Source organism: Gymnoscopelus braueri (assembly GCF_963280865.1).
Source record: "Gymnoscopelus braueri genome assembly, chromosome: 23".
Lineage (NCBI taxonomy): Eukaryota > Metazoa > Chordata > Actinopteri > Myctophiformes > Myctophidae > Gymnoscopelus > Gymnoscopelus braueri.
The window spans coordinates 42,139,504-42,165,794 of NC_137625.1; the positions used below are offsets into that span (position 1 = coordinate 42,139,504).

The following is a 26,291-nucleotide window of genomic DNA, read 5'->3' on the forward strand; positions in this document are numbered from 1 at the left end:
ATCAAGTGTAGCTTGTAGGGTGTGTCTTAATTGCCATTGTTACCTGTGCATGCTTTGGACTTTCTCATCAACAGAGAATACCTGATCACCTTAATGGAATTCACTATACTGTACTTTGCCAAACCAAATGGTTTAGCTGGTAGAACTTGATCTCCTTCTGTCCTCAAGTAAGTCTTTTGAAAAGCCAGCAATCTCTATATTAGCCATATGCATAATACGCATAATACCCACCCACTCACCTTTGCATTGCGAGGCGTTGTGAGCTTGCAGATCTGCTATTTTCACACAAACTGAGTCTAACAAAATTGAATGCCCCAACTCCTACATTCCAAGTGCTTGTCAGGGTGGGGGGTCCCCAGTTCAAATAGAATTATTTTGGGGGGTCACGGCCTGAAAAGGTTGAAAACCACTGCATTATGAGACAACATCAAACTAATGTAGCTGTGACACTGCATTTCTTTAAATGCTGCCCTTATTTTCCCATTGTTCCAAGACTTTCTCATCATCATAGAAACCTATAGCTGGTAGAACTTGATCTCCTCATGTCCCCAAGTAACACTGTCCTCTGCAAATTCTATATAATAAACATATAATAATTATTCACCCACCTTTGTAACTTGTATGCTAGAGTGGACTTACTGTTATGGTGTACACAGTGGGCATCTGTGTACACAATTACATTATATCGTCTATAAATCATTCATAAACGAAGAGACAATAGGCAGCTCTACACCTTATTTCATATAGCTCTTGCTTTTCTTTTCATAGTTACAGACAACAGGAAACCTGATAAGAAAAAGCTGTAGTTGGTATTTTTTTTGTATTTTCAAAACAGATGGTCTCTCTACTGCCTTGCTCACTGTGTCGATGTTTTATTTAATCTATTTTGTATCTGTCATCCGATAAAAGTTGTTACGCAGAAACCTTGCACACTGAATCCGATGCGTATTATCTGTTGCAAAAACTTTGCAGAATGAAACAAAATGTTAACATAAATCAGTGAATATGCTATTAGGTCCATCCAATCCTAAGAGTGTAAAGAGCAAGGAGACTTTCACCTGCCCATTGTTTCAGTTTTGATCTCATCCAAAAAATATAAGAAAAAAACGCAGGAATCAAACTGTGTTCATTTGAAAATCTGAGTAGGTGTGCTAAGCACATAGAGAAGCATACTTGTTTTAAATATTTAAAATCAGATTTATTTCTGTGTGCAAGGGGCTTTTTACGCCTATTATATTATCTTTATAATCAACATCTATATGAATTGCCAGAACACAATTATTTCCAAATGGTACAAAATATAAAAAATCGGTATGATACATTTTTGTCACGTCAGTCCAGACATAATGTGCAATTTATGATGGCCACCATGAGGGCCGATTAAAAATATTTGGGGATTTAGTTCCTTGGCCTACTGGCAGCATGTTGCAACAAAAGCTAAAAGCAAAGAAAAACACACACACACACACACACACACACACACACACACACACACACACACACACACACACACACACACACACACACACACACACACACACACACACACACACACACACACACACACACACACACACACACACACACACACACACAGCTCGCCTCTTCATTGAATTTATTAAAAACAAGTTCACAAAGACCTTCCTCAAGATAGACCAACCAGCAAATGACAGTGCTTTATTCAAATAATCCACAGCAATCACAAACAACAGATTATTGATCCCCTCAGCATACAATAGTGTAGTTGTACACATCCATCCATTTTGATTAAAAGATGAAAACATTTTATAAAAAGGGAATCCTCCTGGTTAATGGTATGTATGCACTATACTTAATAATACTAGCTCAAGCATACAGAACAAGATACTAATGCCCCAAGGGGTTCTGTAGCTTCAAATTCAGCCATGTGCAATTATACAACATATATGTGACTCTTTTTTACTGGGGTGAAGTCATCGCGCGGGTGCCCATCCTTCAGGAAAGCAGGAAAACTCACGAAAATATTTCTTTACCAACACACATTTCGGTGGGAAAGGCAGCCAGGAACCTGCCAATTACAGAATCTAAATGACGAAATAATAATAATCTAAATAAGTACTGTACCTAGTGAGGAAAAGTACACGATAAAAGTTAAATGATCACTCCAAATTTTAAGTCCTAACCTTCAAGATAGAAAACATCAAACAAGCTTCTTCAGTTCAGATCTTACGCACGGGCAGCACCAGGGGGGCAAAGATTACGTTAAGGATGTTCTTTTTATCCCAGCTGTTGGAATCTTTCCGTGTGATCTTTGTCAACTGAGAACAGAGAAAAGAAAAACAAAATAAAAAATTGGTAAAGTGGTCTTTTTTTCTTTTTTTTTGTATTTGTATAAATGTTAAATAACTCTATATAACAACTCTATGATAGCAATCATTGCAATAGAGTGATTGTTCAGTAACATTGGTCTCCCTGTCTCTCCAGTCTTCAGTAAACAGAACATTTCTGTTCATGTTAAGATACCTATTTTATCCAATCAGGAGAGAGAACTCATACAGGACACAGAATACACTAGTGAGATAGGAAGTGATGACACAAATAAGTGAGTGACAAAATGGGTACTCTCTCCAGATTGGCTGAAATTGGCAACCCACCTGAACAGCTGAAGAATTTGTGTGTGTGTCTCTGAGTGTGTGTGTGTGTGTGTGTGTGTGTGTGTGTGTGTGTGTGTGTGTGTGTGTGTGTGTGTGTGTGTGTGTGTGTGTGTGTGTGTGTGTCTGTGTGTGTGTCTGTGTGTGTGTGTGTGTGTGTGTGTGTGTGTGTGTGTGTGTGTGTGTGTGTGTGTGTGTGTGTGTGTGTGTGTGAGAGTGCGTACGTGCGTGTGTGTGTGTGAGAGAGAAAAAGAGAAGGGGGGGACAACATGTGTAACTTTACAATGGCAGTTTCACCTGAGAACTGTTTTTGGGTGATCAGAAATGCATTGCTTGCTTGCATTAGCCGCCAACGACCCCATTCAATATTTTCAATAACGTCACGGAATAAATACAACCGCTTTGCGCCCACATAAGGCACCATTCTATTAGTGAAATTGGAGGCAGACACACCCCCAATGCATTTGCACCCTGCGTTTTATACCATGTGCTGGGGTCATCAATTATTGTCCGTGGCAAAAATGAAATATTAATGAAAATGTCTATAACAAGCTGCCATGGTGATGGCCCCTAACCATGTGCCCTAGCTTACTCTAAATAAGGCCCTAAATAGGATTGTCTAAATAGGGCCCTCAGAGTGAATTGATTGATGAGATGGAAAATGAATGATGGAACTTCTATAAAAAAAAATATTTCACCCACAATTTCCCACATGTAAACCTGTGATGTGACAATAAAAGTCACTCTGATTTTGCATGGATATATGCCCTGTAAATACCTTGTCCTCCAGTGGCATAACCAGGATCCCTCCCACTTTAAGCAGATTCTTCATGTAGTCCTCGTACTCACGCTTCACACCGGCACCTACGTACACCCTGTCATACTGTTTCCCTGGGGTAGTCTCCAGACAGTTGCCCACCTCAAAGGAAGGCTTGCAAAACCTACACATGCAAGCACACACAACACAAAAAAATAATTACTATTAATAATCAAAACGGGTTATAATGGATTATTTGGTTTATTATCAAATGCATCCTTAGCATAGAAGTGACATGGTTTGGCTTCTTGGCTCCCTAGAAAAGTACACAATAAAATTGTTATTTAACTCTGAGAGACATGCAGAATTGTATCTGAGAATGGGTAGAATTGGGACAAAAAAGGGAAAAAAAATATGTTGGGAAATTATATTTAAAAGATCAACATGTTGACTACTAAACCATGTATTGGGCCAACCTCCCACAGTTTTTTTTATTTAGATGTCAACTCCATAAGATGGCATATCTGACATCTTACGGAGTCTTGCAGAGTTGAAAAAATGCTACCATATTCTTTATTTAGTTTGGATTTAGAAAGACTTACTGAGTTAACATGTTATGGCTGAGATATATCTGATAGCAATATTATTTAATGCATTTATCAAAAATTGTAAAGCTTACGATAGCTTCAGCAGCTTTCCTGCCTTTTCTAAAACCAGGACATGAGACAGGGGAAACTTAGGATATAGCTAAGCCTGTTCATGGCTGATTAAATTATGTTTTTGTAGAAATCTGACAGAGTTAACAAAGATCTTGGACACAACTTTAAAGGGCCAATATATTTTACAAAAAATATATTTTAAACAAAGATAGTACACCTCTTACACCTATGTTATCAAAACACATGTTTAGTTTTTTTAATACTTAGTTTTTTTTTTTTTTTAGTTTTTTATCCCTGTCTGAGACAAGGGTGTTTTCTAGCAGAGGGCAGGTTTAGATGTAAATAAAAGGAAACCAGACCAAATCATTGTATAAATCATATGTAATTAGTTAATTAATTATATATATATATATATATATATATATATATATATATATATATATATATATATATATATATATATATATATATATCCTTTAAGAATATATTTCACCCAACTAGTGTGTCAAAGGAGGAGTTCACCCAAAAAATTGCTTATTTTCTATCAATTACACACCCCATGAAGCCTTGATTTCATGGATTTATTTTTGTTTTTGTGGCATAACAATAATTTGATGACCGTGTGTATTTCCGGTAGGAGACACAAATAATCTACTTTGTGTCTCCTACCGGATACATTAGCCGGTAGGAGACGGGAATCAAATTATTAGCTTAAGAATGCGACAAAAACAAAAAAGAATCAATGGATTCAAGGCTTCATAGGGTGTGCAATTGATAGAAAATAAGCCATTTTTTGGGTGAACTCCTCCTTTAATAAGTAATAATTTGAAATGTTTTGGTAGGATATGATATATGATTATGTCCCAATTCTCAAGAATAGGTGATGAAATGAAATAGGTAGGTAGGTAACCTGATACCTCTGCACGTTGTCAGATTTATTGGTGAAGATGTCCAGTTTCTTATATGCAAAATCAACCACGTCAGCATGCAGCTCAACTCCATGGTTCACTCCAAATGGACCTGCAGAATAGAATGAAAAACATATAAGGCTAACTAACGCTATAGTATAACAACCAACAGTTTCGGAGAACGAAAAAATCGGAGAAAGAGGCCGAAATGATCAGTGTGTTCAGGAGATTGTATGCATCGGCTTCCCTGGTTGGTCAACCAAAACCATCGGCGTCACGGATTGGCGTATTGTCAATTAGCCACTACAAGTCCTTGATTGGCTATCCTGACCCCACGGTGAAGCCAAAGTGAGTATCCATTCTATTCTATTCTATTCAATAGGAGGATGGTCTGGGTGACTCACCCAGTATGAGGCCGACCATGGTGCTGAGGTAGCCAGTCCCGCTGCCCAGGTTGAGGAAGGAGAGTCCAGGACGGAGATCCAAAGCCTCCATCACCTCAGTGTAGATGTTGGGAGCTGACAGGTGGATGTGACCATGACGCAAGGCTTGGATCTTGTAGGCGCTGCCCCTGAACTCGTCCACACAGTAGTCAGCCCTGTCGACTTGCCTGAACGACTGCTCCACCAGCTCAGAGCGGATGTACTTAGTCTCCTTCAGGTTGTCAATCAACTCGTTATTGTCTTCCCCCGCACCCCGCAATGACAATGAAATGGAGGAGGAGAGGCAGTAAGGAAGAAAAGAAAGAAGAAAAGAAGCAGGAAAGAAAGCAAGCAAAATACAATTATATGCACTAATAAATCTACATCATTTAAATCATTAAACATAGCGGTTATTCTAATGTGAACACACAGTTCCTGGTGAAGCCAGTCTAAAACAAATCTGAATCTGAAAGGTCTGTTCACACCAAGCACCATAATTATAACCAGTCAGGGATCCAGTCAGTAGTCACTAAACATTTTAGAGGACCTGTGATGGCATGCTTTACCCTTTGTTTGTGTTTTTTTTCTATTAATTCGGTCATTACGGTCCACTGAATGATAACCTTGCGAAAAAAAATTGTGGCAATTGTTGTATGTAGCCTTTATTTTTTGACCGAAAATGTGAACAAGGTTTTTCTTTTTCATAGAGTCCTCATTGGGTTGTGTATTGGCTGTCAATAAATGCTTCCCAGCTACACAGAACAAATGTGTGGACAACACCAAGTTCAGAAATACACTCACACCTTTCCAGATGATTTATAGCCATTTTTATAGTTACAGTTTTTGTATTTTTTCATTATTTTCATCTTTACTTCAATAGTAATCAACTTTGCCCTACGTTATGACATCAGCCAATAAAAAAAACGAGTTCACATCACTATATCATTCACATCATTATATAAAAAAAAATAAAGGATTCATTATACAAAAAAAACATTCAGTGGACCTTAATAACCAAAGTATTAGAAAAAAACACAAATACAAAGTATAGCATGCCATTGCCATCACAGTTTTAACCCACTTTCTTGGGCCTGTGGATCCCTGACTAATAACTGTGACGATAAAACATCACACAAATCGGTACACATTGTCTCTGTAGTCATGTGATCAAGACGGATCTGTCTGATTTGTCATATTCCATCCTGATTGACGAATTTTGAACATTGCTGGCCCACAATAACCTACCTGACCTGACGGAGACCTGTGCTCCGAGGAGCACTTTTTCTAGTTTTATTTTATTTTTATAAAGACTCATATCGTTATAGTTATCATGCTTGGTGTGAACGGCCTTGAAGGCAGACATTCTACCACAACACTATGCAACCATGAAAAACATACAGAAGGCCTACACCTTGAATTAAGACGTCAGCTGGGGTGTTGAAGAGGAGAATGTTTCCTTCCAACCTTCATTTCTCCAAAACCGTTAATCGTATCATTATAAAAATTGTTTCTGAACGTATAATCACTATTATGGGTCCAAATTGAGATCAGTTATTAAAGGAAAAATATGAATTCAAGAAATTAAAACAAATACTGAATAGCCTAACAAAAGGCAATATAGTACCTCTGAACTTTGGCTTGAGGTTGCATAGCCAAAATGCAATAATAATGTTAGGCCTGCCATTCAGGATGGTAAATGAAGTTGTCCTTTTGGTTTTGGGGTGAAGAGAAACTTAGAAGTCACTTTTAGTTTAATTGTAGCATTACATGTGCTCTTAACTAGCGATAGTTAACCTGTTACAAAGGATATGACGCCCAGCATGAGATCACCTAATCTGGCACAATGCCAGCGTTACGCCACAACATGACGTCACATTTCTATATACTGGCCCGACTAGAGACAGAAACCGAATACAGTGCATATTTTCAAGAGATCTATTAGAGAGACTCTTGGGTTAGGGCTTAGTATTCCATATCTCAAATATACCCTGAATAACCAGATTATCGTTGTAATCCAGGGTCCAGTATTATTGTCATAATCCCACATAATCCCTATATATATATATATATATATATATATATATACACACGGTATATATAAGCTTCATGTGGACAGTGGACAGGCGTTGAAAATTAGCACTTGTGCTACTGTAGGCCTATATACACTTTAAACAATGGATCTGGTTTCGTCCAATGTAATTGTGATGTCCATTAACAAATAAACAAACATAACATAACATAACTGGGAGAGACCGAAAGGCACAAGGCCTACAAACCCTCAGAAGTCCATCCCCAACACAATGGGTCGACTCAGGAGGCATCTAACGGTCTTTGAACAAGCGGCAACACTGCCCATCACCCCAGACCACCGGTCTGGGAAACTTCTTGACGAAGCATCAAGAGTACCAGGTGGAGATGCTTCGCATGATGGCTCAAACCCACAAACCATCTTGTTTCCCAAGTACTTCAAGTACTTCAAATTAATATCAAATATCTAAAATTCTGAATCAAGCAACTTAAAAACTGTCTGGGGTGAAACACAAAAGCCTGAGTAGATGTTTGACCCCAAACATGTTTGAAAGTGAAACATTCCTTTAAGAACTTAATTTACACAAAATGAAGTGCATGACTCGACTTTGGTTAACTGTCAGAGAACACTTTTTAGAGACTAAAACATGTCTTGCCTTTAAAATTGTAAACATGCTTCTTTAGTTCAGAGCTTACGTTTGGGCAGCACCAGGGGAGCAAAGATCACGTTAAGCATCTTCTTTGTCTCCCAGCTGTTGGGACCTTTCCGTGTGATCGTTGTCAACTGAGAAAAGAGCAAAGAAAAACTAAATCAGAATTAACCTAGAAAATGTGCTCCTCGGAGCACAGGTCTCCGCCAGTACTGTTCCTGATTAATCCTGTCTTACCTATTTATATTACATATTGTCACGTGTCACTTGACCAATGTTAGCTTGGCTGATGGAAGCTCACTTCAAAAAATATAAATTATTTTTTGAAGTGACACTTTTGAAGTTTTGAAGAGTTAAGAGCTAGTTAAGAGCACAAAAATATAAATTATTTTTTGAAGTGACACACCTATTTATAGGTTTCTATGTCATCATGCGTCTCGCTAGCCAATCAGAGCATTGGTGACAACAATATTGTCACGTGTCACGCGAAGCTTGACCAATGTTAGCTTGGCTGAGACGGGGGGACACACGGAAGGACAAGAACGAAAACATACTCTCCACCTCTGGCGGAGACAATAGGTGAGTGTTTATTAACATGGAGTTAAATAGATATTCCCTTTTGCAGGGATGTGTGCACTGTAAAGACCTTGTCATCCAGTGACAGAACCAGGATTCCTTCCACTTCAAGCAGGTTCTTCATGTAGTCCTCATGCTCACGCTTCACACCAACACCACAGTACACCCTGTCATACAGACGGTCCTGGGGGATAATCTCCAGACAGTGGCCCTCCAGAAAGCAAGGCTCGCAAAATTTAGACCTATACCAGACACACAACCCACAACTGTCACTCAGCCTCCTTTCTGTTTACTTTTTGTTATAACCTATGAAATAGCCTGATACCTTTCAAAGCCGCCTCTGGTCTTGATGACTTTTAGTTTCTCATGTGCATATTCCACCACTTCAGGATAAAGCTCAACTCCATGGTTTACTCCAAGTGGACCTGTAGGGAATAGAATAAAACAAATTCAGGCAAAAACATTTAGCCAGTAAAATGTGGTCCTTTTAGGCATATTCACACACACTCTTTGCAGGTAGTCAAAGTAGTCAAAGTAGTCAAAGTAGTCAAAGTAGTCAAAGTAGTCAAAGTAGTCAAAGTAGTCAAAGTAGTCAAAGTAGTCAAAGTAGTCAAAGTAGTCAAAGTAGTCAAAGTAGCCGCGGCGTCTGTGGGCATTTTTAAGAACCACTTGAAAACACTTCTGTTTGGACTTGCTTTCACGGAATATCTTTGATTTTCTTTTTATTTCTTCTTTGTAATATGTCTTCTAGTTCTATTGTACATTTTTGCTGCTGTTTATTTTTAAATGTCGTATTTTTATAGTATGTAAAGCACTTTGAACACTGTGAGAAGTGCTAAATAAAATGTACTTACTTATTTACTTTCTAACTTTGATAGTTGAATAGACTGCAGAGCGCAAGTTGCGTCTCCTTTGCATGTGTGGAACACTCACCCAGTATTAGGCCGACCATGGTGCTGAGGTAGCCAGTCCCGCTGCCCAGGTTGAGAAAGGAGAGTTTGGGACGGAGGTCCAGGGCCTCCATCACCTCACAGTAGATGGAAGGAGCTAACAGGTGGAAGTTCTCATGATGCCAGGCCAAATTCTTGTAGGCACTGCCCTTGAACTCCTCCAAGTAATAGTCACCCCTGTCAATGGCCCTGAACACCTGCTCCACCAGCTCAGAGCGGATGAACTGATGCTTCATCAGGTTGTCAATCAACTCAGCATTGCCGTCCCCTGTGATGACAATAACATGAAAGAGGAAAGGCAGTAATGAAGGAAAGAAAGAAGAAAGGAAGCAGAAAAGGAAGCAAGGAAAGTAAAATTGTTTGCACAAATACATACTGTATATCAATTACAATATTAACATATTGGTTATCCAATTAAACAAAAAAAACAAAAGAAAATCCTGGTGAAGCCTGGTAAATTGGGGTCATTTCAAATACTTATACCAGGCAAAAGGCATGGCCGAGATAATGTTTTGCACCCTGTCTGTCCGTCCGTGTGTCAGTCTATGGACAGCTAATCTCCGGCACCGTTAGCCCGCTCAACGTGAAACTAGAGCCAATACGGGCCGAGCTAGGGTTGTTTCTGTATTTGACCATCGGGCCCAGGGCCGGGCTCGGACTCACAGACCCCATTATATTAATACGGTAAACATTTTGTCTCAGTATGTGTGCTAGCTTGAATGGAGGGGGTGTGTGGGAGGCAGCACCCTACAGTCTATGGGGCAGAGACCATATCTTAGCAACACTGAAAGCGCTAACTCTCATTGGTCGTGTCATGAGTACATGAGCCAATGAGCTGCCCACAATGAGCTGAGGGCTTTTCCAGACACCCGACTCCCAAAGCTCTCTGACAGTCGCTCACACAGCAACAAGAGGAGGAGAGAGAGCAGAGTGGTAGCAGGACACCAGAATCACCATCATTTCTCAAATAAATCGCCCTGTCATTCATATTGATTCCCTGACCTCAAAATACGGAACAAAGTGTGTCCCGTATCAGTTAAATATGGGACACGTCTTTTAGTTTCCAAAAACGGGACGATTCCGTATTTTACGGGACTAAACACACCTAAAGTGTGTGGAATTATGCTGCGAGGACATAAGATCATTCCAAACGGTGGCTGGAGGAGGATTTATTACTTTTTGGTGTGACGTGTGTGTTCTTGACTTCTTGTGGCTTTGTTTTTATCAGAGCGCGAGAGCGCATCTGAGAGTGCAGCTGCTGCGCGCACCAGTGAAAGCGCACGCTTGAAAATAATTAATTAATAATAATACATAAATAAAAAGGTGTCGAGCTGTACAATTACACCGCCGGGCCGGGCTGAAAACCGCATCTTCGGCCCGTGAAGGGCTCTACGTGAAACTGTGCACACGCCACACACAATCCCTCGACGCAAGAGCAGAACCTCTGCCCCAAATGTTTCACATGTTTGTTTTCACAGGCCTGTTATTGCCACTGGGAGGCCGATTTTTGCTAAACTTTTCTTTTTTATATTACTCCTACAGATTTTGTCCAAATATCACGCAAATCAGTACAGAGTATCTCTATAGCCATTAAACCAAACGGGTCTGTCGGATTTTTCGTATTCCATTCTGATTTGCTTAGATTGGCTTCCAAAGTTTGCAAGAGTGGTCCGTTTTGAACAAAATGCCTGAAATCATGAGCACAGCATGCGATTGCCGTGAAACTTTGCACGCACATTGCCACTAGGCCAAGGAAGAAATGCCAGTGCCACCCTACATTTTTCAAATCAGCCTTATGGTGGCGCTATAACTGGCCAAGTCACGTTATTTTTTACGTATAACTGGACCGATCGGCATGAAACTTTGCACACACACTCCCTAGAGGCCAAGGAAAAACCTCTGCCCTGTATTTTTCACATCTGCCTTTTATAGCACCACCAGGAGGTCAACTTATGTAAAACAATTTTAAAAAATATTGCTCCTTCAGATTTTATCCAAACATCACGCAAATTTGTCCTGATTGGCTAACTTTGGCTTCCAAAGTTTGCAGGATTGGTCCGTTTTGAACAAAATGCCTCAAATCATGAACACAGCGTGCAATTTCCGTGAAATTTTGCATGCACGTTAAAACGCCACCAGCAGGTTGATTTTGGAAAAACAATTTTTTGGAACAAAATGCCTCAAATCATGAACTGTGGCAATTAGCGGTGCATCACCGCTACCCCTGACTTATTATATGTGTCAGTTCATTCACGTGATGACGGTGGCCAGCCACACTGGCTTTTATGAATGGCGTGACGTCACTCTACCTGCGAGAGGAAAGTTGGCGTCTCGTCGGAGTGACGGGAGGACTGGCTGCCTGGGCTCACTGCCGCCGTGCGTTTGTTTGTTTATTTGTTTGTTTATTCACAGTTAGTTTTGTCGTGTTGCTCGGGACGGAGGATACAGAAATAAAGGATCACACGGAGAGGACGCAGTAGCCTGGTAAACCCTCCCTCCGGAAATCTCATTTCCATTTGATTTCAGAAGTGAGTCTGGCCTGATCGCCCATTCTGCAATGTTGGCTGTGGGCTGGAGTTGGGCAGGAGTAATACCGTTGACTGACAACCCCTTCAGCCAATGATCGTTTTTCCCCTTCAGCCAATTGCAGTGCATTTTTACCACCTCCGCGACTAATGTGACGCAACGGGACTTTTGAGATGGCCATGCCCAAAATAGGTTGCCTTATTCGGATACATGCGTGTCACAGCCCGCCCCTGCCGGTTCTCTGAATTTTTATTTTTAAATAGGCTCTGTCATGATTAATTGACCACATATATTAAATTCTATCCAAACGATATCTTATAAGTAAATTACGTGCCTCAAAAAATAAGTTTGAGAGCGTTTTATAAACGAAAGTAAGAAGTGAAGGCACTCGCACAAACAACAATGGCTGCCGTTCGTCTTTTGTTGGCTGCACTCAGGCTGCACTCGGCTTCATTCGGGCTCACTCGAACTCGCCACCTGATTGGCCAACTGTCGCTGTCAATCACAGAACGATGAGCGACGACGCTGATAGGCTCGGTTTTTTGGTAATGCGCTAGAAACGCCCAGACAAGCCTTCAGGCCAGACTCACTCCTGAAATCAAATGGAAATGAGATTTCCGGAGGGAGGGTTTACCAGGCTAAGGACGCAGTACTCGGAGATCACTTTCTGATCGCGGGAGTAAACCCTCGGAGGAGTGGATTCTAATCGAAACCGAAACGAAACGAGCGACCGTGAGTAGTAGCGTAGCAAACTCACAGACAAGACCGAGGCAGAACAGAGGGGTTCTTTGTGGCGTGCGGGGTTATGAGGACCCGTCGGTCTATGTGTGAAATGTTTGTGGGCTCGACCTAACTCACGGAACTATGTGTGAAATTAACTGGAACTGTGAATGAAAATGAACTGTACCATATAACTTGAACTATATTAATATAACTACGTTGAACAACAATCTCTGGTGTCTGAAGTTTATTGTGTGTTACAGTGTGTATTTCTAGGGTGTGTAGAGAAGACGGAAAATTCATGCACAGCCTTATGTAGTGGTTAGGCTACAGGTATTGAACATTTTGTCAGGTTAGCTACCTGGCTGGCACCCCGGACCCTTGTGCTTTTGGCCAAACCGTTACAGAACGCAGCGTCCGATTCCCGCGAAAGACCTAGGAAGAAATGGCACCCTTTTCACATTGGCCTATCATAGCGCCACCAGGAGGCCACACCGCCACAATAACCTACCTGACCTGGCGCTCCGATGAGCACTTTTTTTAGTCTTCCTCCGCTAACTGGAAGGCCGGAGGAGGAGATCATGTTTTAGCCCCTCCATATAATATATGGAGGGGGGTCTGTGTCCCTTTTATGCCCATATTATGGGCATAAAAGGGACGCAGGTAGACAGACAGATCAGATATTTCCATATTTGGGCACAGAAGGGACACGACAGATGGGTACAATGGGTACAAAGCCTCTGAGACTCAGACATATTTGGCGGAACGGACAGCTATCTCGGTCTAGAGCTATTATTTCTCGAAGCTACTTAATGTTTTTACAACAGATTTGTCTCTTCTTGATGTTCCTTTTCTTTCTTTTTTGTACCTTTTATTTTTGATTATTTTTATCTGTGCTGTCTTTATGTATGTGGGGAGGGGGGAGGGATGTGGGGGGGGTTGTATGTATACTGTGTGAAAAATTAAAATGAAAAATAAAATATATTAAAAAAAAAAGAATTGGCGGAACGGCGGTCCACATCAAATACTGTAGCACATTGCACATTGCACAGGTTGCACATTGTTGATTATACAATGATTAATAAATCAACTTTTTAATTAAATTGTTTTTTTTTCTTGCACTATGCATGAAGACATTTACCTGGTGGTTGTTCACACTCCTCCTCTGTGTCCTGAAAGTCCTGGAAAATAAAAAAGAAAAGAAAAGAAAAGAAAAGAAAAGAAAAGAAAAGAAAAGAAAAGAAAAGAAAAGAAAAGAAAAGAAAAGAAAAGAAAAGAAAAGAAAAGAAAAACAAAACAAAACAAAACGTAAGAGTACTTATTAATTTAAGGAGAAAAGTACAGAAGCCTGTAAATGAAATGAAAAGGCCTGAGTTCTGAGTTTCTTTTTTAGGTAGGCAATCGTAAGGAAACAAAAAATCTGAGATATAAGCAGTAAAGTCACAACTTTCAATGCAATTGTATAGTGTGGATTCCATTGATAAGCCACTAAAAGTTGTTCTAAATTAGATTTGTTTTTGTACCTACCAGCTTTGCCAGAGTTTCAAAGACAGCAAGATTGATTCTCTTCATATGCTTTGAAAAAACGTTTTCTGTCACTTCAGTGCATACTGAAAGAAAAACCGTGAAATGTTCAAAGCATTGCTGAACAAGGAATATTTAGCCATTTGACAAAATAAATAACCATAATTACTGTAAGTCTGTATGAGCATGGATATTGTGCACATACAAAAAAGCACAGTATACTAATTATATATTTCACATCTCTAATAAAAATGCACCGTATACAACATTATATATTTCACATCTCTAACATGAATTGTACCAAAATTTAACAAATACTGCAGATATGTTGGCTAATATATATCTCCCTTATACTGTATGTCCAAAACATATGTTTTACCATGGTTTGTATCTTTAAAAACTTTAAATATTGTATAAATACATACAGTAATATGCAGTGGTGGAAAGTTACTAAGTACATTTTCTCAAGTAGGCTACGGTTCTTAGAACAATTTTGAGGTACTTTTACTTTACTGGAGTATTTCCAATTTCCAATACTTCTACTGTACTGCTACTCCACTATATCTTAGAGGCAAATATTGTATTTTTTATCCACTGCAATTATTCAAAAACGTTAGTTACTTGTTGATTTTGATTATTATTACAAAACATACATCAACCACTTCAGCCCTATACTTCCGCTATTTGAGAATAGCCAATCTACAAGCTAGATCTGCTATTTTCAAAAGATTTGTATACATTTGAAAACTTATGAAATGGGACATTCTGCATATTGAGTACTTTTTACTTCTTTTATATTTTGATGCCAATAGTTTTGAACTTTTACTCAGTACATTTAGAATGACAGACTTTCACTTATAATAGAGTATTTCTACATTGCAGTATTGATACTTTTACTTAAGTTAAAAATGTGAGTATGATTTCCACCACTGGTAATATGAAAGATAAAACAAGGGTAAAGGTCCTTACACACCGGGGGCGATTTTTTCATGCGAATAATACGTTTTTTTTTTAAACCTTATAAAGTCAATGCAAGCTTCCACATCAGTTTCGCGGAGCGAAAAAGCGTCTTTTATTTATTCGTACCGAGTCCGAATTTTGCGTATATTCGCATAATCGCCGGTGTGTAATGACCTTAAGAATGTAAATTCACCTCTAAATGAGGGCCTCGCACTTGGCTCCTTGACCCAGCACCTCTGCATGAGGTCAACTAATTCTTTTAATCCAACTGCTTTCTTCTGATCAATTTCGTCAAGATCTGGTCGGTCTCCCTGTTGAATCCTGAAGGCCACCAGTTCAGCAGACACTATATAAAATATAGGATATGTAAGTGTGTGTGTGTGTGTGTGTGTGTGTGTGTGTGTGTGTGTGTGTGTGTGTGTGTGTGTGTGTGTGTGGGTGTGTGTGTGTGTGTGTGTGAGAGAGTGTGCGTCTAATAGTTTATTAAAGTTTATTATAATACTAATGCTATAAATTTCTATGATTATTGTTATTATTATTATTGGATAATAATAACCTTATTATAGGCGAAGAGTAGACTATGTTTTTGCCCCTGTCCGTGTGTCCTTGTGTGAGACCAGAGATCCTCATCTTCAGTCTATTAACTTTATGCACCTGTTCCTCATTAGTTAACTCCTTTTATATACCCCCCTCTCCACTTCACTTCATGCGACTTCTCAAGGCACTAGCAATTCCTGTTCGTGTATGCCTTTGTTTATTGCATATCTGAACTTTGCCTTTGACTAAGTTTTTCTCATTCCCACTTTGTACTTAGCTTGAACTTTATTAAACACCCTTGAAACCTGTGCCTGCTTTCAAGAATGTCATTACATAATCCCGATTAGCGCATGGACTGATCGGCGTCCAACGTTGCATGCACACTCGCAGGAAGCCAAGGAAGAACCTCTGATGTTTTAATCGGCCTCATTGTGGCACTATAACAGGCCATTTTATGTTTCCACCTAACTAGTCCTTCATACTTTTAGCTCAACAACGTTCGGCTTATTAGGACATAACGGCTACCATTTGTATTTTTGATATAAAATGATTTTGTACTTTTTGAGATCTTTAACTTTTAATTGCCAAACAAATCCCATTAGTTTGAATGGGGAAATGCAGTGGAGCCAGATTAAATCATAAGAATTGTGACACTAATTAACTACACCTGCCACTTTTCCAAGTGTAAGATTAGGTCAATATCTTAAATTCACAGTACACTCAAAGGTATTTCTCATTACTGTTTTACCATAACAACCACCAATTTCATCTTAGCAACGGACAGTTTTATCCTAGAAACCACCGGTTTTATTATTTTTTTATTTCATCCTAGCAACCGAATATTACCCCATACTACTACTACTACTACTACTACTACTACTACTACTACTACTACTACTAATAATAATAATAACTAGAAAGGTGCCAGGTTGGGCATGCGTTCCCAACAGTCATTGCTTCCAACGGGTATCAGCCTAATACTACTACTACTAATGATAATATCCTATTTTAAATGTGCCATGTGTATATGTGTGCGTCTGTAGTTCACGTATCTCGAGAACCGGTTGTCCAGAATCGTCAATGCAACGTATACAGTACGTCCATATATAGGCATAATGGAAAGGAAATAATATGTCATACATTGAAAATAAATACCCTCAAAGTAGCATTTCAGTAGTTATCTTGAAAAAGTGTGCATGCATTGATTGATTGTCTCGATTTGTGTGCGGCAATTTAAATGAAGCCTGCATAAGGTAAGGCTTGAATCAGAGACCTTGTGATTCACAGACAAGGCACTCTACCTCATGAACTACTGCTACCCCCAAGCTTTAATTGAGAGAAAGGAACCTATGCTGTTAGCAAATAAGCATTGGAAACGGCTGAGCAGAGTACTAAGGGATTCTGGGTATTGTAGTCTCATTATTATACAATATTCATTGGCTCATGGAGGCATTTTTTCACAAATTCTCTTCCCTTTTGGCCAATTGGAGTAAGATTGGTTCCAACGCTATTTGGAATGACTTTCGACTAGACTGCCAAGTTTCAAAATGTGATTCTGCATCTATGTAGTTAGGGGCAGAAGAATAGTTTTCATAAAACTGCAATATTCATTGGCTCAAAGAAGCTTCATCTTTTTCACTTAAGAACATTTCACCAAGATTTCTTTTTGATACTGGCCCAAAGTCTGTGTGTAGAAAGTTACATGCAGATTGCTCAAAAATCCCAGGAGAAGATTTTAACTGTTTTTCATATAATTCAAAAATGGTGGGAGATCTAAAGGTCAGAAGTCATACTGTAGGTCAAACAGTTTTTCATATAATTCAAAAATAGTGAGAAATCTAAAGGTCAGAGGTCATAGGTCAAAGTGGCAAAGTTGTTCCTCACACGATGAATAAGATGAATATGTGTAATGAAGTTTCATGGCTGTAAGTCAAACGGGTCATGAGCTACTGTATGCCTGTTCAAAGTTAGCATTTTTCAATTGAGTTTGGCAATTGGGTGCTATAGCGCCACCTTTTGGCAACTGGTTGTGAGTTTAATTTCTTGGCCGGGCCGAGTTTCGTAAAAGATTTAGCCAGGACTGTGAAAAACGACGGAAGAATAATAATAAAATGGGTGCCTTTGACTCCCAGGTGCTTGGCCCCCTTAATAATAATAATAATAATAAAAACAACAACAACAACAGCAATTAGTTATTATTATCAATAATAACTCCATTCTCTAATACTATATACTGTATAGTACAGTAAGTATACATTTAAACACAATTACAAAAGAGAATTTACCTCCTGGATAGGGTTGCTTTCCAGTAAGAATGGTCCAGAGGAGTATACTGTAACTAATAAAAAAAATTGGGTGGGGGAGGGGGTGTAAAGGTTTTCATACAGTATAATAAAAGCTATTCAACATCAACAACATTCCTCTAAGAGTTTACCTGTAAATATCAAAAGCGCGAACAGGACGGTAGTTCGGTCCAAAAGCCTCTGGGGGTGTGTAGGCTAGAGTGCCTCCTTGATCGCCTTTGAGGGTGGTATTCGCAACACTCATGGTCACCAAAGACAAGCCAAAATCTGCTATCTATTGAAATAAAGAGGATTAAAAAGCATGATATCTTTGCTGTCCGGCAGGAACCAGCTAACTCCAAAATGTACATTTTTCAGGAAATGAAAAAAACAAAACAAAAATGGAGTTAGGAGGTTTTGTTCATCATTGATAAGAACAGCTCCAGGACCTCCAAGCTCACAATGAGGGTGTTCAATAGCACTGATTTATGGGGAAAAAATGCAAAAGCGGAAAAATGGAGTTAACTGGTTCCTGCCGGACAGCAACGATAAAATAAAAATAATAATAACTCTTGGTGTGTGTGTGTGTGTGTGTGTGTGTGTGTGTGTGTGTGTGTGTGTGTGTGTGTGTGTGTGTGTGTGTGTGTGTGTGTGTGTGTGTGTGTGTGTGTGTGTGTGTGTGTGCGCGCGCGTACACACCTTGGCATTTAAGGTGCCATCCAGTAGCACATTGGCTGGTTTCAGGTCTGAGTGCACAACTGGTGATGTTTTACTGTGGAGGAAGTTCATGGCCAGAGCCACCTGGTGTATCAGGCGGAAAGCCAGGGGCCATGGTAGGGGCTCAGACAGGGCCTGCAGGAGGGTCTGCAGAGTGCCTCTCTCCATTAGCTCCATTACTATACCTTGACTCTTACCCATCTCAGGGGGACAGCCCTCGTAGATCCCATAGACCTTGGGCACAAACGCGGCAGACTCCATGTGATCAGCCTCTCGCCCAATGCCGTGACATAAGGTGCCAGAACTGCTGTATGACAGGAGCCAGTTTATGAGGAGAGAGAGCAGTTAGAACCCAGTTACGTGAATCTGAATTTGATAGGACTGAAGATTATGAAATAAGTGATCAGTGTGAAAGAAACACATTCTCAGATGTAGAACAATCATAATGCTTTTTGATCATTTTCATCATACCCAGCATAAAGCAGCTTAATGGCCACATCAAAGTTCCAGATCTTGTGTTTCACCCTATACACACATCCAAAGCCCCCTGAGCCGAGTACTTTCCAGTTCTCCAGGCATTCATCGACAATTGTCTCTCTGCTACGTTGTGTCGTCATCCTTCGTGGTGTCGTCATCATGAATCATGAAAGGTTCAAATCTAGAGGGCAGTAAAAAACATATCATCATCATAATTTTTCCATACGAAAGTAATAAATATTCACATACATTAAGCATTTGTCTGCTGACATTGCATACATGCTTCCATTGTTATATTTAAAGGTATGTAGGTTTCAGTGGAGTTAAGACGGACTTTTCCACATTTACTTTTATAAGAGTAGCACTGAAACTGGTTAATGTGTATTAACATTAACATTCTGGATCTCGTAATGTCATCTTTCCAGTCTATGTTTCTATGACGTCAGTACTATATTGTATAATCATATTTTTTTCTGAAATAATGTTTAACACTCTAAGGGCGCGGTCACACCAAACTATGGCTGCCGGCTGATAAACTCGACCGACTGTTTTTTGCAGCCAGCACATTCTAAAAAACAGAGTAGCTTGCGCCTTCTATCCCAATAACCAGTGACACATCTGTCACTCACTTTCAGGACCCTCCCCGTAGCCCGCAACGCTTCTGTCTTGACATTGCCAGGCAACCACTGACTCACCTCTGCATCTGTCACTAACTTTCAAGCACTCCCTCCCCGTAGACCGTAGACTAGCAATCGTTTTGTCTGTAGCCTGGTTACATTGCGACTTTATCCAACTTTTTAGGTGGCCGCGGCTATCTTTATCAAACTAGAGGTGTAGTGTCTATAATGGACAGGCGGAGGGCACTTGCCCTTGCTTTATTAGAAGGGGAGATGCAACAGCAACAAGCTAAAAAAAGAAAGCGAAGAAAAATAGTTTGGGTTCATGAGACTCCGAAATTGGAAACAAGAAGGGGATTACTGGCGACTGGTCCAAGAGCTTATATTTTAGAGTGACGCAGAACCAATTTGACAAGCTCTTGGAAAGTCCTTCGTCCTCTCTTAAAAAAACATCAACAGACTATGGAGCTGTGCCAGTTTTAATTGTGATTAAATTGTTTTAATGGTAGATTTTGTTGACTCTTTATTGCATAAGGGTGTGGTCACACCAAACTTTAACACATTGACTGCCAATCGCGTAGATCTACGCAAACCTAAATAACAGCGCAGCGTGTCAATCGCGTAGATCTACGCGAAGTGGTCTTTTTTTTTTTTTCATACATTTCATTGTAGCACACCCAGATACGGAAATGACGTCAATCGAAGATTTCCGTTCCCATCTGCCGCCGCTCTAAAGCTTCCGCTAAATCGCTATTATCTCGGTGTTGTTTTTCTCTGCGCTGAACGCTGTTTGAAACGTTTTTTAGAAACTGCGACTAGTGCTAAATGGAATGTCGCCGATTGAAAATTTCTTCTCTGGGCCACTCGCACAACTACCCTGTGTGTCTACAAACAGTTGGACACGCGATCATAAGGTATTTAGCGAGGTCTGTGGCGAGGTGAAAAAAACAACAATAAATCGCTGGCAGTGGGTGAGTACATTATGAATAAACTCTGGCATGGAATGTGTTCTGCCTATGAGGGTGGATTTTGCCAATGCTTTTCAATGGTAACGGAGCGTTTTTGGGGGGAAATCCACAAATGGCAACAAACTGCTCCGTTCCCATTGAAAATCATTGGCAGAATCCACCCCCATAGGCAGAATCAAAGTTCGGTATGACCGCACCCAATAGGCCTACTACTTTTTTGAATCTACTCCATTAAAAAAGAAGACAAAAAGAAAACAAAAACCCATGTAAAAAAGAATTAAAACTAAACTGTAATTGAAAACAGTCAAACAAAATAAAGACAATAATTAACGAAAAATGATAACTGCGGTGTCAAGCGACTGCCGCTCCGCACCGCGACACCGCAGTTATGATTGCCTACAGGCAGCGCGTCTGTGGAATAGCATTACATTTCTAACTGCTGACAATGGCAGGCAAGCAGAAAGTGCATTATAAAAATAAATAAAAACAATAATATTCATAGCACATATCTCCCACATGCCAATCAGAATGGGATATTTTTTACAGTGACTATGGTATAATGAAAAATAGCTATAAAGAAATATGCTGTATAACTACTAATTAAAGTAGTAGTGGTAATATATATATATATATATATATATATATATGTATATATAATATATCTTTTAGATATTATGTTATTATTGTATAAGAATAAACTAGACAATAATAAATAAATAAATATTAAAGGGATATGGAATATATTAAACAATATTATGAGAGATGGTGCTAAACAAAACAGCTTACCTAAATATTTAATTGAAAATGATATTGAAAACTATAATAATGGATGAGAATCTACATATTTTAGTGATATTGACATGTCACTGGTCAAACAAGTCATTGAGGGGATTTCTAAACACCTTTTTTGGTTTACAAAAATGTCTTGGTGTGACAATAGATAGGCTTAGCTGGAAACCACATATTACACATGTAAAGTAGCCTACAAAGTAGCTAGAAGTATACTGTAGCAGCAAATAAAGCAAAGCAGGTTCTGGATCACAAGTCACTCCACACTCTCTACTGTTCCCTAGTCATGCCATATTTACATTATTGCGCTGAAGTTTGGGGTAATAACTATAACAATTCATTACAGTCACTAATCATTCTCCAAAAGAGAGCAATAAGGACCATTCACAAGGCCGGCTACCTGGAACATACTAATCCACTATTTCTACAGTCAAAATTATTAAAATGTATCCACATAGTATCATATCAAACAGCAATAATAATTAATGTACAAGGCTAAGAACCATATTATAACCATATAATACCAGTAAATATTCAAAATTTGTTTCAGGATCGTGAGGGGGGTTATAATAATATGAGGGAAGAATTCAACTTTAGAATATTAAGCAGACATACCACTGTGAAATGTTTTTGTGTATCAATTGCGGGTGTAAACATGTGGAACAGTTTGAGGGAGGAACAAAAGCAATGTCCAAGCATCGATCAGTTTAAAGCAATGTGCAAGGGTTTGGTGTTACAAGATACAGGGAGGATGGGAATGGATAGCAGGTATTTTTTTTGCTGTATTTATATTTATAGGTTATTATATAGTATGTACTATGTACTATATATAGTATTATAAGGTAGTGTGTTATTGCAGTATTATATATTTTATATTTTGTATTATAGAGTATGGAACAATGTTCTATACTATTATTCATAGTATTAACATATGTTTATATAGGATATATATTTTGATATATAATTTTTATAAGAGTAGATTAAAATATACCTAAAAAGAAACAAGTAAAAAAAATAAAAAGTAATCTAAACATATCCGAAAAGGAGTGAGAAGAAGTAAAACTTATAAACTCCCACCCCTTTTATATCTGTGAGTTAAATAATTACTTACTCGCTGACTTCTGTGCTTCACATTATACTACTGATATTCATTTGAATGTTTTTCTTTGTGATTTCGAAAGTGCAAAAAGAAATCTGTTTTTAATAAGGACTGATTTTGCTTTTTTATTTGTTGCGAAACGCTTCCTCAGACCTGCTTCCTCAGGTCTGAGGAAGCGAAACGCGTTGTGCAACAAATAAAAAAGCAAAATCAGTCCTGAGGAGTGTGCGGTCCCTTCTTTTGAAGGAACCGCACTAGCTGTAGTATACAACCCTCGTAGACGTATTTATGATTCTGACGTTTTCAATCTACGAGAGTTGTAGGGTGCACTTCCCATGGAGACCTGGACTTTCTGCACTATGCCCCGTAGACACTCCAAACATTGTACAAAATGAAAATAAAGGTGCTTACCGCCGAGCCCCAAATGTTAACTGGGTCTACGGGGTAGTAGTGTAATGTAATAATCCATATCTTTCAATAAAGAAGTGTTTTAATGCCGTCTGTGACCGATTCTGTCGGAAGTTCCCAATGGGCAGTAGTGACGGGTAGTGACGGGGCGCATCCGGTGGAACCCGGAATTACACTAAATGTAAACAGGAAGTTAACGAGGGTGAAAAAATGGCATTCGGCCACAGACGGCATTAAAACACTTCTTCATTGAAAGATATGGATTATTACATTACACTACTACCCCGTAGACCCAGTTAACATTTGGGGCTCGGCGGTTAGCACCTTATTTTCATTTTGTACAATGTTTGGAGTGTCTACGGGGCATAGTGCAGAAAGTCCAGGTCTCCATGGGAAGTGCACCCTACAACTCTCGTAGATTGAAAACGTCAGAATCATAAATACGTCTACGAGGGTTGTATACTACAGCTAGGACCGCACAAAAGAAGGGACCGCTGCTGTGGAGCAGAATGCTTCTGACTCTTCACAAGTTATTTGTGAAGAGTCAGAAGCTAGCAAATGAAACAAATGCTGTATTAGCTTACATGTCAATAGCAAGATGCATGCATGCACACTTCCAGAAATAAGAATATAAGGTCCAATTTAGAGTTGTGATTTTAAATATTACTATTGCATTGTTTAATTGATTTTGTTACGAAGTCATGCTTGATGGCTAGTTGCCAAATCAATATGTTCGAGGGCCACCAATGGTGGGGCCAGTGATCCTGAAAAGTCACTGGCCAAGATTTATACAGATTTGAAGTTGCAGTCACTTACACTGTACCCAGACAAGCAAACTGTATTCAAGCACAATGATCCTGAATTCAGTTTTCATGTATGCTGGTTGTGACAAAGTCATTATAAAAGTATGTGGCAGCTAGTAGACTACAACAAGTATTGCTTGTTTTCTGCCTGTGAAATGCACACTAGCGTTTTACATCCCCCACCCACCAGAAGAAAAAAAAACATAAATAGAAAATAAGTGTGCAATGTTTGAATTTTGGTGCAGAAGCCAAAGCTTCTCTTTCCCAAGTTTATGTTAAATTCAGTCTTACCTGAACACAGATTACAGCTGATTATATTTCTGAAGAACGAAAATAAATACTTTAACTATGTTTGTTTGATGAGTGGCTTAGGATTCTGTCAGAGGAATAAAACAAGCCACAATTCAAAGTAATGGTATCTGCAGTTCAGACAGACATGGCACTGGACCATGAGCATGACGACACATAATGGGCGTGGGGACACAGCATGGGCAACAACGACCTAAATAAAAAGCAGTTGCTGGTGTGTGAGCCCGTTTCAGGAACAGGTTGTTGCACAATGCGCTCCTCTGATACAAAGATGTACCCTATAATCACAGTATGTAGATCTGTGCACCCGGCACCACAGACAGCAACGCAACACGCACGTGAACCAAGTTTAGAGACAAGCAATAAAAGCTCTCGCTCTCTCTCTCTCTCTCTCTCTCTCTCTCTCTCTCTCTCTCTCTCTCTCTCTCTCTCTTTCATATCTGACCTTCCTGACGGTGGTTTGATTGATTGATGTAGTTTATTTAGAAAGACATGAGAATAGTACATGACAGTACATAACAGTACATGGAAGTACAAATTCACAATACAAGGTCTACTAAACTGGAAACCCTCATTAAGCATTACGCTTGTTTAAGATGAGGACCCCATGCACACAAATCATGATGAAATATAAGAGGCAGGCAGATATACACACTACTATACAGAATGTCATACAATCAGCTTTCAGGTTACTGGTATGACGAGAGAAAAAAAATAATATATATATATACAAAAGAGGAAAATGAAAGAGGGGGGGGGGGTAGGGAGGGGTAGGTTAAGACTTAGACAGGGGCCATTTTCGAATTGCAGCCTCCTGAAGGTGTATCTTTAGGGCAGTTTTGAAAGTGAGTAGGGTTTTACACTCCTTTACTCCTTTTGGTAGGGCATTCCACATTTTTGATGAATAGCATGAGAATGAGTTCATACCCTTAGTTGAGCCAAATCTGGGTTGAACATGATCAGTGGAGCTGCCTCTGGTGTTATGATCATGGACTTCATTAACATTTTTGAAGTATTTTGACAAATACAGGGGGATCCCAATGTTGTGGTGTATCTTGAAGACCAGGCCCATAGCAAGTTGCTGTACTCTGTCCTCAACCCTAAGCCATCCAATCCTAGCAAAATGAGCAGGGGTTAGATGGGTTCTGTGATTGAGGCCAAGAAGTAGCCTTACAAGTTTGTTTTGGGATGTTTGGAGCCTTGTTTTTAAGGCCTTGGAGGTGTTGTGATACCATGAAGTGCATGCATAATCATAATGACCTTGAATGAGGGCCCCTGCAAGAATCTTCAGAGTATTCTTACTGACTAGGCGATCAATCCTCCACAAATAGCGTGTTGTTCGGTTGACATTTTTGATCACTTTTTCGGCGTTTTTGTTACCGGAGAGGTTTGCCTCCAAGATGGAGCCCAGGTAGGTAATTTCATCCTTTCTTTTGATGACATTATCACCCACTTTGATCGTGAAACTCTCTGCCTTGCTAAGGTTAGGACTGGACCCAAAGAGGATGGATTCAGTTTTACCCAGGTGTAATGAAAGTTTGTTGTCAGAGAGCCAGATGCAGATCTTGTTGAGTTCGGAGCTGAGAGTTTTCTCAACCTGCAGCCTGTGGTGGACAGTAACGGAGTAAATGTACTTGAGTACTGTACTTAAGTACAGATTCTGAGTATCTGTACTTTACTTGAGTATTTGATTTTTTTGATACTTATTACTCTTACTTGAGTACATGTCCAAGACAAATATTTTACTAGTTGTACGAACTCTTGTTTTATCGTTGTATTGTTTTTTGGATCTTGTTTAGTCGATACACTTATTTGTTTTAGCTCTTGCTCATTTGATTTTGCCATTTGTCTCATCTGTTTAAGAAAGTAGGTAGCTGATATATTGCACTTTTACCTTAGCGCTAGGTATACTCTTGGTTGCTTGTTTTAGCAGAAAATACACTTGAGACTTCTGGTTATTAGTAGTTTCGTTCCC

The 26,291-nt window shown here is 39.4% G+C and overlaps 1 protein-coding gene across 2 annotated transcripts; it reads right to left on the reverse strand.

Annotated features, from left to right (window-relative positions):
- Nucleotides 1-1,600: 1,600 nt before the first annotated feature.
- Nucleotides 1,601-24,426, reverse strand: LOC308079338 (uncharacterized protein). 2 transcript variants are annotated; one of them, XM_080420784.1, is made up of 16 exons: nt 24,299-24,426; nt 19,318-19,504; nt 18,829-19,150; nt 18,282-18,424; nt 18,133-18,185; nt 15,504-15,656; nt 14,354-14,436; nt 13,968-14,007; nt 9,564-9,848; nt 8,956-9,055; nt 8,701-8,872; nt 8,101-8,188; nt 5,359-5,637; nt 4,964-5,066; nt 3,409-3,571; nt 1,601-2,297 (listed from the first exon to the last, which is right to left on the reverse strand). In XM_080420784.1, the coding sequence occupies exons 2-16, from the start codon at nt 19,482-19,484 to the stop codon at nt 2,199-2,201; spliced, it is 2,250 nt and encodes a 749-aa protein (XP_080276910.1). In that variant the 5' UTR covers nt 19,485-19,504; nt 24,299-24,426; the 3' UTR covers nt 1,601-2,198. The 2 variants fall into 2 exon arrangements, with proteins under 2 accessions (XP_080276910.1, XP_080276909.1); XM_080420783.1 differs by having other exon boundaries at nt 18,829-19,153.
- Between the last annotated feature and the right edge of the window lie 1,865 nt (nt 24,427-26,291).

Excerpts from the sequence above, each read along its gene's own strand:
- LOC308079338 (XM_080420783.1), bottom strand. The coding sequence starts at position 19,484 with ATGATGACGACACCACGAAGGATGACGACACAACGTAGCAGAGAGACA. Across the intron at positions 8,189-8,700 it reads TTCTGTCACTGGATGACAAG|TTGACAACGATCACACGGAA; the intron begins GTCTTTACAGTG and ends CTCTTTTCTCAG. Across the intron at positions 5,067-5,358 it reads CATGGTCGGCCTCATACTGG|GTCCATTTGGAGTGAACCAT; the intron begins GTGAGTCACCCA and ends TCTATTCTGCAG.